Source organism: Bison bison, unplaced genomic scaffold (assembly GCF_000754665.1).
Source record: "Bison bison bison isolate TAMUID 2011002044 unplaced genomic scaffold, Bison_UMD1.0 scf7180017864213, whole genome shotgun sequence".
NCBI lineage: Eukaryota > Metazoa > Chordata > Mammalia > Artiodactyla > Bovidae > Bison > Bison bison.
In genome coordinates this window covers 7,299,558-7,310,396 of record NW_011494785.1, presented here as the reverse complement: position 1 = coordinate 7,310,396, position 10,839 = coordinate 7,299,558, and the positions used below count along the sequence as shown (strand labels likewise).

The 10,839-nt window shown below is 49.3% G+C and overlaps 1 protein-coding gene across 1 annotated transcript in view; it reads right to left on the bottom strand.

Annotated features, from left to right (window-relative positions):
• Positions 1–3,484: 3,484 nt before the first annotated feature.
• Positions 3,485–10,839, bottom strand: part of LOC104992294 (DNA dC->dU-editing enzyme APOBEC3-like) — a 15,161-nt gene continuing 7,806 nt past the window's right edge. The window contains exons 5-8 of the mRNA XM_010845121.1: positions 6,016–6,172; positions 4,834–5,101; positions 4,470–4,585; positions 3,485–3,733 (exon numbers count right to left, since the gene is read on the bottom strand). Of these exons, the coding sequence (XP_010843423.1) occupies positions 3,722–3,733; positions 4,470–4,585; positions 4,834–5,101; positions 6,016–6,172 (553 nt within the window). The 3' untranslated portion in view covers positions 3,485–3,721. The remainder of the gene's footprint in view (positions 3,734–4,469; positions 4,586–4,833; positions 5,102–6,015; positions 6,173–10,839) is intronic.

Genomic DNA, 10,839 nt, shown 5'->3' with positions numbered 1-10,839 from the left:
GCCGAAGAATTGATGCTTTTGAGCTGTGGTGTTGGAGAAGACTCTTGAGAGTCCCTTGGACTGCAAGGAGATCCAACCAGTCCATCCTAAAGGAGATCAGTCCTGGGTGTTCATTAGAAGGACTGATGTTGAATCTGAAACTCCAATACTTTGGCCACCTGATGCAAAGAACTGACTCATTGGAAAAGACTCTGATGCTGGGAGGGATTGGGGGCAGGAGGAGAAGGAGGTGACAGAGAATGAGATGGCTGGATGGCATCACTGACTCAATGGACATGAGTTTGCGTAAACTCCAGGAGTCAGTGGTGGACAGGGAGGCCTGGCGTGCTGTGGTTCATGGGGTCGCAAAGAGTCAGAGACAAATGAGCAACTGAACTGAACTGACATGAGTGCAATTATGCAGTACTTTGAGCATTCTTTGGCAATGCCTTTCTTAGGGACTGGAATGAAAACTGACCTTTTCCAGTCCTGTGGCCTCTGCTGAGTTTTCCAAATTTGCTGGCATCTTGAGTGCAGCACTTTCACAGCACTATCTTTTAGGATTAAAAACAGCTCAACTGGAATTCCATCACCTCCACTAGCTTAGGTCTACTTGACTTTACATTCCAGGATGTCAGGCTCTAGGTGAGTGTTTCCACCATCATGATTATCTGGGTCATAAAGATCTTTTCTGTACAGTTCTTCTGTGTATTCTTGCCAGCTCTTCTTAATATCTTCTGCTTCTGTTAGGTCCCTACAATTTCTGTCCTTTATTGTGCCCATCTTTGTATGAAATGTTCCCTTGGTATCTCTAATTTTTTTGAAGAGATCTCTAGTCTTTCCCATTCTATTGTTTTCCTCTATTTCTTTGCATTGATCACTGAGGAAGGCTTTCATATCTCTCCTTGCCATTCTTTGGAACTCTGCATTCAAATGGGTATATCTTTCCTTTTCTCCTTTACTTTTTGCTTCTCTTCTTTTCACAGCTATTTGTAAGGCCTCCTCGGACAGCCATTTTGCTTTTTTGCATTTCTTTTTCTTGGGGATGGTCTTGATCCCTGTCTCCTGTACAATGTCGTGAACCTCCATCCATAGTTCATCAGGGACTCTATCAGATCTAGTCCCTTAAATCTATTTCTCACTTCCACTGTATAATCATTAGGGATTTGATTTAGGTCACCCCTGAATGGTCTAGTGGTTTTCCCTTCAATTTAAGTCCGAATTTGGCAATAAGGAGTTCACGATCTGAGCCACAGTCAGCTCCCGGTCTTGTTTTTGCTGACTGTATAGAGCTTCTCCATCTTTGGCTGCAAAGAATATAATCAATCTGATTTTGGTGTTGACCATCTGGTGATGTCCATGTGTAGAGTCTTCTCTTGTGTTGTTGGAAGAGGGTGATTGCTGTGACCAGTGCATTCTCTTGGCAAAACTCTATTAGCCTTTGCCCTGCTTCATTCTGTACTCCAAGGCCAAATTTGCCTGTTACTTCAGGTGTTTCTTGATTTCCTACTTTTGCATTCCAGTCCCCTATAAGGAAAAGGACATCTTTTTTGGGTGTTAATTCTAGAAGGTCTTATAGGTCTTCATAGAACCTTTCAACTTCAGCTTCTTCAGCATTACTGGTCTGGGCATAGACTTGGATTACTGTGATATTGAATGATTTGCCTTGGAAATGAACAGAGATCATTCTGTCGTTTTTGAAATTGCATCCAAGTACTGCATTTCAGACTCTTTTGTTGACTATATGGCTACTCCATTTCTTCTAAGGGATTCTTGCCCACAGTAGTAGATATAATGGTCATCTGAGTTAAATTCACCCATTCCAGTCCATTTTAATTCACTGATTCCTAAAATGTCAATGTTCACTCTTGCCATCTCCATGTTGTTTTTGCTTTGGCTCCGTCTCTTCATTCTTTCTGGAGATATTTCTCCACTGGGACTGCAGCATGCCAGGCTTCCCTGTCCATCACCAACTCCTGGAACTTACTCAAACTCATGTCCATTGCATCAGTGATGTCATCCAGCCACCTCATCCTCTGTCATCCCCTTCTCCTCCTGCCTTCAATCTTTCCCAGCATCAGGGTCTTTTCCAGTGAGTCAGTTCTTTGCATCAGATGGCCAAAGTATTAGAGTTTCAGCATTAGTCCTTCCAATGAATATTCAGGACTGATTTCCTTTAGGATTGACTGATTGGATTTCCTTGCAGTCCAAGTGATTCTCAAGAGTCTTCTCCAATACCACAGTTCAAAAGCATCAGTTCTTTGGCACTCAGCTTTCTTTTTTAGCTGTTATTTTTAAAAATTTTTAATTGTATAAAATTTAATTTGCCTGATATCTTTTTGTTCATCCCTTTGTCTCTTTGTTCATCCCTTTATTTCCAAGCTCTATCACTTAAAAAGTATTTTTTTTTTGTAAGCGGTGTGGAAATATTTATTCTGTTCACATTTTGTGTTGTGTTAGTCGCTCAATTGTGTCCAATTCTTTGGGACCCCATTGACTGTAGCCCACCAGTCTCCTCTATCCATGGAATTTTCTAGGCAAGAATACTGGAAGCAGGTTGCCATTCCCTTCTTCAGGGGATCTTCCCAACTCAGGAATCAAACCCAGGTCTCCTGCATTACGGGCAAATTCTTGACCACCTGAGCCACCACGGAAGCCCCTCTGTTCACATTCAGTGTAATACATTAGATTTTACTCTTCTCATCTTATGCTGTGTTCATTATTTATTTTAACTGTTTCCTGTCCCTTTCCTCCATCCTGATGGGACTGTTGGCAGTGGGGGCAGTCGAAGCAGGGATTCTTTGTTAGTATCCAGCTGCTGTGGGTGAAGCATGCCATCACCAGCAGTCCTGGCCACTAGACCAGCTAGCAGCATAGTTTGGAGGCTTCCTGGCAGTGAAGCCTTCAAATCTAGTTCCTCGTCCTTCCTAGAGATTCCGTGAACCATCCAACATCTTTCTATTAAATGTTTTTTCTGTGTCAGGAATTTCAGCATTCCAGGAATGCCTGTTGCTTCAACCAAGAACACCGGAAAACAGTTTCAAGTCTGTTCTTTCCCCAGTCAAGGCTGTGGTCAACTTCATGCAATAAAGTTTTACTTTGCTTATTAACAATATTTGATTTATTATTTTACTTGGCTGTGCCAGGTCGTAGTTGTAACATATGGGGTCTTTTGGTTTCGGCTTGCAGGATCTTTAGTTGTGGCATGTGGGATCTCATTGTCCCCTGACCAGGGCTCAAACCCTGGCCCCTTGCATTCGGAGCAAGGAGTCTTAGCCACTGGACCACCAGGGAAGTCCTTATCTTATTTATTTAGGCAAATGTTAGATATAGAGAAGGAACAGAGCATAGTTGAATCACAAAATGATCCCACTATTCCAGACTCTACTAGGAATTCTAAAGCAAATTTTTCCTTAGAGCTGTAACACTAAAGTTCTTTGTACTCATCGTTTAATGAAGGAAAGACTAATCCTTACGTAACCCTTTTAGAAAGTAAAGTTTTACAGACTTTCAAATTGTCTTTATTATTATTTTTTTCTATTAAAAAAAATTTTCCCACTTAGAAAACAGAAGAAAGATCTCTGGACTTGGGCAAGGGTCCGGCTTGCCTGTGGAGCTTGTTCCTCGATCCTGAGAGTCAGCAGTTCATGAAGCATTGGGATGCCCCAGGAACTGTCATCTTGAGTCACTCCGTAATGACAAAGGGATGAGAGTCTGATGCTCAAGCCTCTGAAGATCTTTTCTAAATTGGGGCCTGTTGAGAGAGGAATGAGAAAGCTTTGATTGGCAGGAAACTGTGAGGGAGGTAGGGGAGGAGAGGTGATGCTGAAAACACAGGGACTAGAAATGCAAAGGAAAAGAACTGAGTCAAGTGCGCCCTGGAGGCCTGGAGGGAAACAGAGAGCTAAGGAGAATTTATTAAGGGACTTCCCTGGTGGTCCAGTGATAAAGAGTCTGCATTCCAATGTAGGGGACTCAAGTTCGAACCCTGGTAGAGGAACTAATATCCCACATGCTGCAGGGCATCTAAGAGGCTGTGTGCCACAAAGAAGTGTCAGTCACTCGGTCGTGTCCGACTCTTTGTGGCCCCGTGGACTATAGTCTACAGTAGCCCGCCAGGCTCCTCTGTCCATGGACTTCTCCAGGCAAAAACATGGGAGTGGCTAGCCATTCCCTTCTCCAGGGGATCTTCCTGACCCAGGGATCACATCCAGATCTCCTGCATTGCAGGCAGATTCTTTACTATCTGAGCCATCAGGGAAGCCACAAAGAAGACCTGAAGCAAACAAACAAAAAGGATCTATCAAGAGAGACATGGAAGGAACTGCAAACGCCTGGGAGAGGGAGCCAAAAGGAGGTGTCATGAGAAAAGAGAAGGGAGTGGGGGGTGGGAGACAGCAAGCAGAGGACAGATGATAGAAGTAGGGAGGCTGAAGCTGGCGAGGGAGTTGGGGAGAGGCCGGGGACCTGCTTTGGGGCTGGCTTCTCACCGTTAGGATCCTCTGGAGCCTTCGTCTTATGCTCGCACTGTATTGCTCCAGCTTGTCCCAGGGCTGGAAGGGCCTTGACTGGTTGTCCACAAACTGTTCCCAGCAGTCTTCAAACTCTTGAGATATGAGAGAGAGAAGCAGAGTCAGGCCCTGAGGGCAGAGGAGCAGGTTTCCTCCTTCCTTCCCCCTTCTTTCTATTCCTGTCCCTGGAATTTCCCCTCCAGGTGGTATCACCCCTTGAGTCCCAACTGGGCCTGCGTCCTTCCTGCCCAGCCTCCCCTCTTCTCCCACTCCCACGCAGTGGCTTTCGCTCCTGGAACTTGCAGAACCTCCAGGGCACTGACAGCTCTGTCTCTCTTCCTACCTGTGTGGGTCATGACAGCCACTGAGATCCCAGCTTTCTGCAGATCCTGCAGCCCCATCTTAAATGGCTTGATCCAGTGGAAGTACAGGCGGGAGGCAAAGATCTCCAGTTTCAGGTGGTTATTCCTGGTGATGAAATTGACCAGCTCATTGGCACAGTTCGGGCAAGGGCTCCATGTGATATAGCAGATGATTTTGTAGCTCTGGCTCGGGTTCAGATTCAGTGAGTTGATCTTGTCAATAAAGCGAATTTCTGCATGCCGCTGCTTCTGGGGAGGGTATAAGACAGAGAGCAGGAAGGGCTGGTTAGAAGGCAGAGGCCAGAGGTCACACATGGAGGGTGAAGTTGGGGATGAGGGGCTCTATCCTGTGAACTTTCTAGGATGTGAGCTTGCCTATACCACAAAGAAAGAACCTCCTTTTGTTTATTGTGTATTCCTTCACTCACTCACTCATCCATTAATTCCACACATCTGTATCTTGACCGGAATCTGATCAGGGTCCTTGTGGCCAGAGGAGACGGGTTGTAGACCAGACACCCCCAGGGCTTCGTAGTTATTTAGTCACTAAGTCGTGTCTAACTCTTTGTGACCCCATGGACTATAGCCTACCAGTCACCTCTGTCCATGGGATTTCCCAGGCAAGGATACTGGAGTGGGTTGCCATTCTCTTCTCCAGGGGATCTCCCCAACCCAGGGATCAAACCCGCATCTCCTGTATTGGCAGGTGGATTCTTTACCACTGAGCCACCAGGTAGAGTGTGAGCTGGTGTTTGGACACAATCAGGAGGTTGTCTGGAGATGTTTGAACCTGAGGGTAGTACCAAGGAGCAGGTCAGGGAGGAAGAGAGGAAGAACAGACAGGTAGAAAGATGAGCAGAAAGGCAGAAATGTGATGGAGATCTTGCAGGTGAGGTTAGGTGCTCAGTCCTTGGAAGAGCGCTTGGCTTCCCGGAGTGATGACTGAGCTGAGACCTGGAGGATGAGAAAACATGAACTTCTCAAAGAGGAGCAGGAAGACTTTGTGCTGGAAGGAAGGGCTTCTGTGGTGGCCTGGGATGGGGAAGAAGGTGGAGAGTTCCTGGGAAGCTGGGTTAACTCAGACTCTGCTGAGTCTCGCGATTTCCCCTGCATGGATGAGGTTAGCCCCTTCCGGCCCTGTACCCAGAGGACCCGTCTGGCACCTTGTTGCGGAAGCAGCCTCTGTCAAGCGTCAAGTCATTAAGCTGCTTCAGCTGGTAGCACAGGTAGGTCTTCCTCCGGTAGTAAGGTGCTGGGACCCGGGGCTGGTTGCCAAACTGCTGCTTGAACAGAACTTCTCTTAGCAGATTCATCGTGTTTCTGTGCAACAAGGAAGGAGAAAATCCAAGATGCAGAGAGCGTTCTTTCTCTGTTGCCACCCTAGGCTGGGTTACATTCTGAACCCAATTCCTTGGGCTCGCCTGGGCCCTTAAGGGGAGGTATGGGAGGGTCTCTTCCTTCTTGGCTGACCAGGGGGACCGGGGAGGGAGACGGAAGAGTGTGAGTTCTCCCACCTCAGAGACCACCTCCCACCTCTGGCCTGAAAGAGACCCCCCCCACTCCAGCCCACGCTAGAGGACACTGCAGGCAGGATGCCTGGGCTAGGGTAGGGCGGGGGCACCCCGAGAACTGAACACGGCATGTCCTTCCTCGGCTCTCACATCTTTGTCCTGAGCTCCAGACCCCTCTGTGTAGGTCCCACAAGCACCTCAATCCCATGTCTAATGTCAGAACCCTTTCTCTTTGGGGGATGGGGGGATGGAAGCTGGTGTTTGTCCATTAACTCTTTGTGCTCCTGGCTGAGGTGTGTGTATCACACTTTTGTCTGTACAAAGAGCACAGAGGTACATGACCAGGAAAAACTGCTGTCACCAAGGGTGTGTTGCAACAGACACCTTTGGTGGAAGCACTCACTTAGCTTTTTCTCCCCCGCCCATTATGCTTGTACTCTGTAAAGTATTTCGTTTTGTACCTTGCTTTCCTTCATGTAATACATTGCAAAGTGGCCCAGCCCACGTGGAAATGCAGAACCACGAGGTTCTAGTATGTGAGCTTGCCCACAGCACAAGGAAAGAACCTCCTTCTTTCCTTCATTAGGTATTCCTTCACTCACTCACTCATCCATTAACCCCACACTCCTCAAGCATCCGTATCTTGATCAGAATCCGATCAGGGTGCCTGAGGCCAGAGGAGATGAGTTGTAGACCAGACACCCCCAGGGCTTCGTAGTTGTTTGGTCTCTAAGTCGTATCTGACTCTTTGTGACCCCGTAGACTGTAGCCTGCCAGGCTCCTCTGTTCAAGGGATTTCAAGAAATCCCATTTTTTTTCAATAAATGCTGCTGGCTCTGCACAAATTGAAGCAGGTGGATACAACCAGGAGCCTTCCTGCCAGACCCAGGGAGGTGCATGAAGGTACGCTCTGGCCAGAGCCCCACCACACGTGGACACCCAAGGCCAAGCAGATGCCAGCCTGAACAAGCTTGGGAGGCTTGATGGCCTCAGACCACCGTCCTTTTGGACTCTCCACCCACGGTAATGTCACTTGGCCTATCATCGCGTCAGACACAGGTGACCTCAGAGCATCGGAACTGGCACAGGAACCAAACCAAGGATGCCCTCATAGCCCAGACCCCGGTTTGCAACACTCTGCCTACAAGTGTGGAAAAGCTCTGCCATATTTCCAGCTGACTCACTGAAATATCACCAGTTCCACCAATGAAAAACCATTTCTGGTATCTGTTATTCTAATTAGCAAAGCCACAGATTTCACCAGTGGAAACCTATCTCATCAATGGAAACCTAACATGCCTCGTGTTAATCAGTAAAACTTTAGGTGGATTTGGAGAACAACTGCTAAAGAGACCACCTCTGGACTGGGACCCTTCATTACCCACCACTGACCTCCCCTGAAGTTCATACTCCCGGTGAGGGGAACTGGTGGCCAGATCAGAAGGGAAATCCCATTTGCAGCACATCTAAGACAACCACTGCCCCATCTGCCCAGAGTCTTCCTGATTTTAGCCCTGAAGTCCCCGTGTTCTGGGAAACTCCCCAGTCCTGGGGACACTCAGACAACTCAAGGCTTAGACCCTTCACATTTCAGACGAGAGGACTTATCTTCATAGCAGATATGTTGCACCTTGACCTTGACCTTGACCTTGACTAGCTAAAACTGTAGGTGTGACAGAAACTACCTTTAAGAAGTATTTAAAGATCAATTGAATTTTTCACACTTGGTAGTGTCTTCATGGGAAATGAGTTATCTTCTTATCTTGGAGAGTTTTCCCTCCACAGAGCAGAAATGAGAGTATTCTTTTGCAAAATTGTGCCTTTAAAATAAAGTTTTACAAAAATGCTTTTGTAGCTGACTCCAGACATTGTTTCAATCATCCTTGAACCTAAAGTCTAGGATTGAGGGTGCACAAAAAGCTTCAGGAAGACCTGGGGGCCATGTCTATGGGATATGGCCAGGGCCAGACACAGAGATGGCCAGGGACACAGACAGACAGGCTGTGGCAGAGGCGAGGCTGGGAGGCCTGAGGCAAGAGGAGGAACAGAAGTGGAGCCCTGCAGGGAAGGAGCCAGAGAGAGAACCCAGGGCTGGGAGTGGATGGTGGCAGAGCCCGAGGCTGAGAGGAGAACTGGCATCGATACCTGGTCCCCACAGCCTGGCTCCAGCCCCCTTGGCAGTCTCGGCTTGCCCTGGCACTGGGCGCTCTGGCTCCACCTCCCTCTCAGCAGGCTGCCCTTGGCCTTGGGAGAGTCCCTTATCTGAGAATGTTCCCCGACAGCTTTCTGAGTGGCAGATGCCCTTCTGGCCTGGGGAAGCTGAGGCGGGAGGTCCTAGGCTGGTTTTCTTTTTCTCCATCCTCTTCCTCCTCCCGGGCTCTTGACTTACCTGGTTCCGGGAGTCCAAACGCAAGCTCCTTGCCCAGGATGGCCTGACCCAGCCCAGCCCTCGGTCATAGACACTCCCAGGACCCCTGCTTTTAGGACAGTCCCTGATCTGAAAGCAACCTCCCAGCCATCTCAGCTGAGGCTCCACCCACTTCCTGTTTTGGCACCAGGCGTGGGAGGGCCCCGGGGTGCTTTGATTCCTCGGGTTCAGACCCGCCTTCTCTGGGGCCCTCCCTCTTGGCAGAGCTCAGCCTCTGATGGATGGGCAGGACCGACATTACTGCAAAGGGGAAAGAGAAAGTAAAGATGCCAGCAAGAGGGATGGGCCAGACCCTGGCTGTAGAGAGCAGGACAGAGGCTGCTCCCACTGGGGAAGGGGCAAGCTGATGCTCTCTCCACCCACCCCGGCTTGGTACTTTGTTGTCATTTAGTACCCTGGCAAGACTCTGGGCAGGATGGAAAAGGAGGGCTGGGGGTCAGCACTACAGATCTTCATCTCCAGCCCTGTGTTGGGCAGATCTGTGCACCATCAGCCACCCCAGCGCCCCGACAGCCTCAAGCAGGGAGGATCGTTATCCTGACATTTTAGATGAGGTCCTAGCACAGAGAGGCTAAGACAGTCTCTCGAGGTCACACAGCAAATAAATGAAAGAACTGGAAAGCTGTCCAGGCAGCCTGGCCTGGCTCCCTCCTCCCGCTTCCCCATTGTTCCATTAAAAAGAGTGGGTGGAGGGTGGGTACAAAAGAAAGGGTAAGCTGCCTGCTTACCTTGTCATGTCAAGACCTCCAGATGAAAAAGTAGCTCTGGGGAAAGGGGAAACCTAGGGAGGAGGTCTTAGAGCAGTCGCGGCCACCTCCGGTCCAGATTGCACACAGATGCAACTCCTAAGTTAACTTTTCCCAGCTTGTCATCTCACTGCTCTCGGACCCTGCACACACCCCCTTCTGCCCCACAGGCCCTGGTGTGGCCTCGGGGGTAACAAGACCTTGGGCAGGAAGTTAGAGGATCTATAAGAATGCTGTCCCCTTTACCTCCCTTTGTCCTAATGTCCAGGGTCACAGCCAATGGAAAAGTCTAGAATGATCTGGGTCCTTCTGGGAAGACTGATCAGATCTGCACACTGAAGTGTTGGTCAGACTCAGAGCTAAGTCACCTCTGGCCTGAGAAGCAGGAAGGGTGGACAAGAAGTCTGAAACCCTTTGCTGGCCTTTCCCTAATGACAGCAATCCTCCAGCCCCGGCCCTAGAAATCCCCGTGAGCTGCCGGGGATGGGCCGAGATGCAGGCGTGCCAGGAGCGGGGCATTTTGAGCTGGCCACTGGGGCCCTTTCAATGCTGGAGACAATCAGGACGTGTGTCATCCACAGCTGTGTCCGTCTGTGCTTCCCTCCTTGAAGGAAACACCAAGAGGGAGGGCATCGAGGCAGATGAGCTGAAGCAGCCAGGGACCCCCCGGGGACTCTGCTCAGGACCCCCAGGCAGCAGTGCAAACAAGAGGGGAGAGCAAACGGACAAGCATCTGCTGCCACTGACAATTCATGCCAGATGCCAAGAGGAGTGGGACCCCCGACCTTCTCCACGAGGACTTTATGACAGATTCCAAACCAATAGCTTCCTACTTGCCGGTCCTTCCTGTGCCTCTGGTGGCCCAGAAACCCAGCTCATCAGGAGCTTACTCTCTTTACCCCTTGCCATCGTTCCCGCCACCCTTTCTGGAATCTCCACTGAGTTCCTCCTCCTCTGTGCGTTTATGTGGCTGCTGGCTCTGCAATCACAGGGCCAGACACTCACGTTCTGATCTACCTTGAGCAGCCGAGCTGTGGTCTCTGACCTGACTCCTGAAGGCCCTTCCACTTTCAGTTCTGCTTTTGGGAAAATTTCTGATCATCTCAATCCTCAAGTGCCCAATCCTACCTTTTCCCCTAAAGGCCTATTTAAATGTAAACTTAACCATTAACTACCCCCCGCCCCCACTCACTCTCCATCACCATCCTCAGCGCTTCATCGCTGGCAGCAATGTGGGAATGGGACCAGGAATGAGCAGAGTGAGCTCGGACTGTGATGATGTCAGAGTGATGGTGGGGTGAG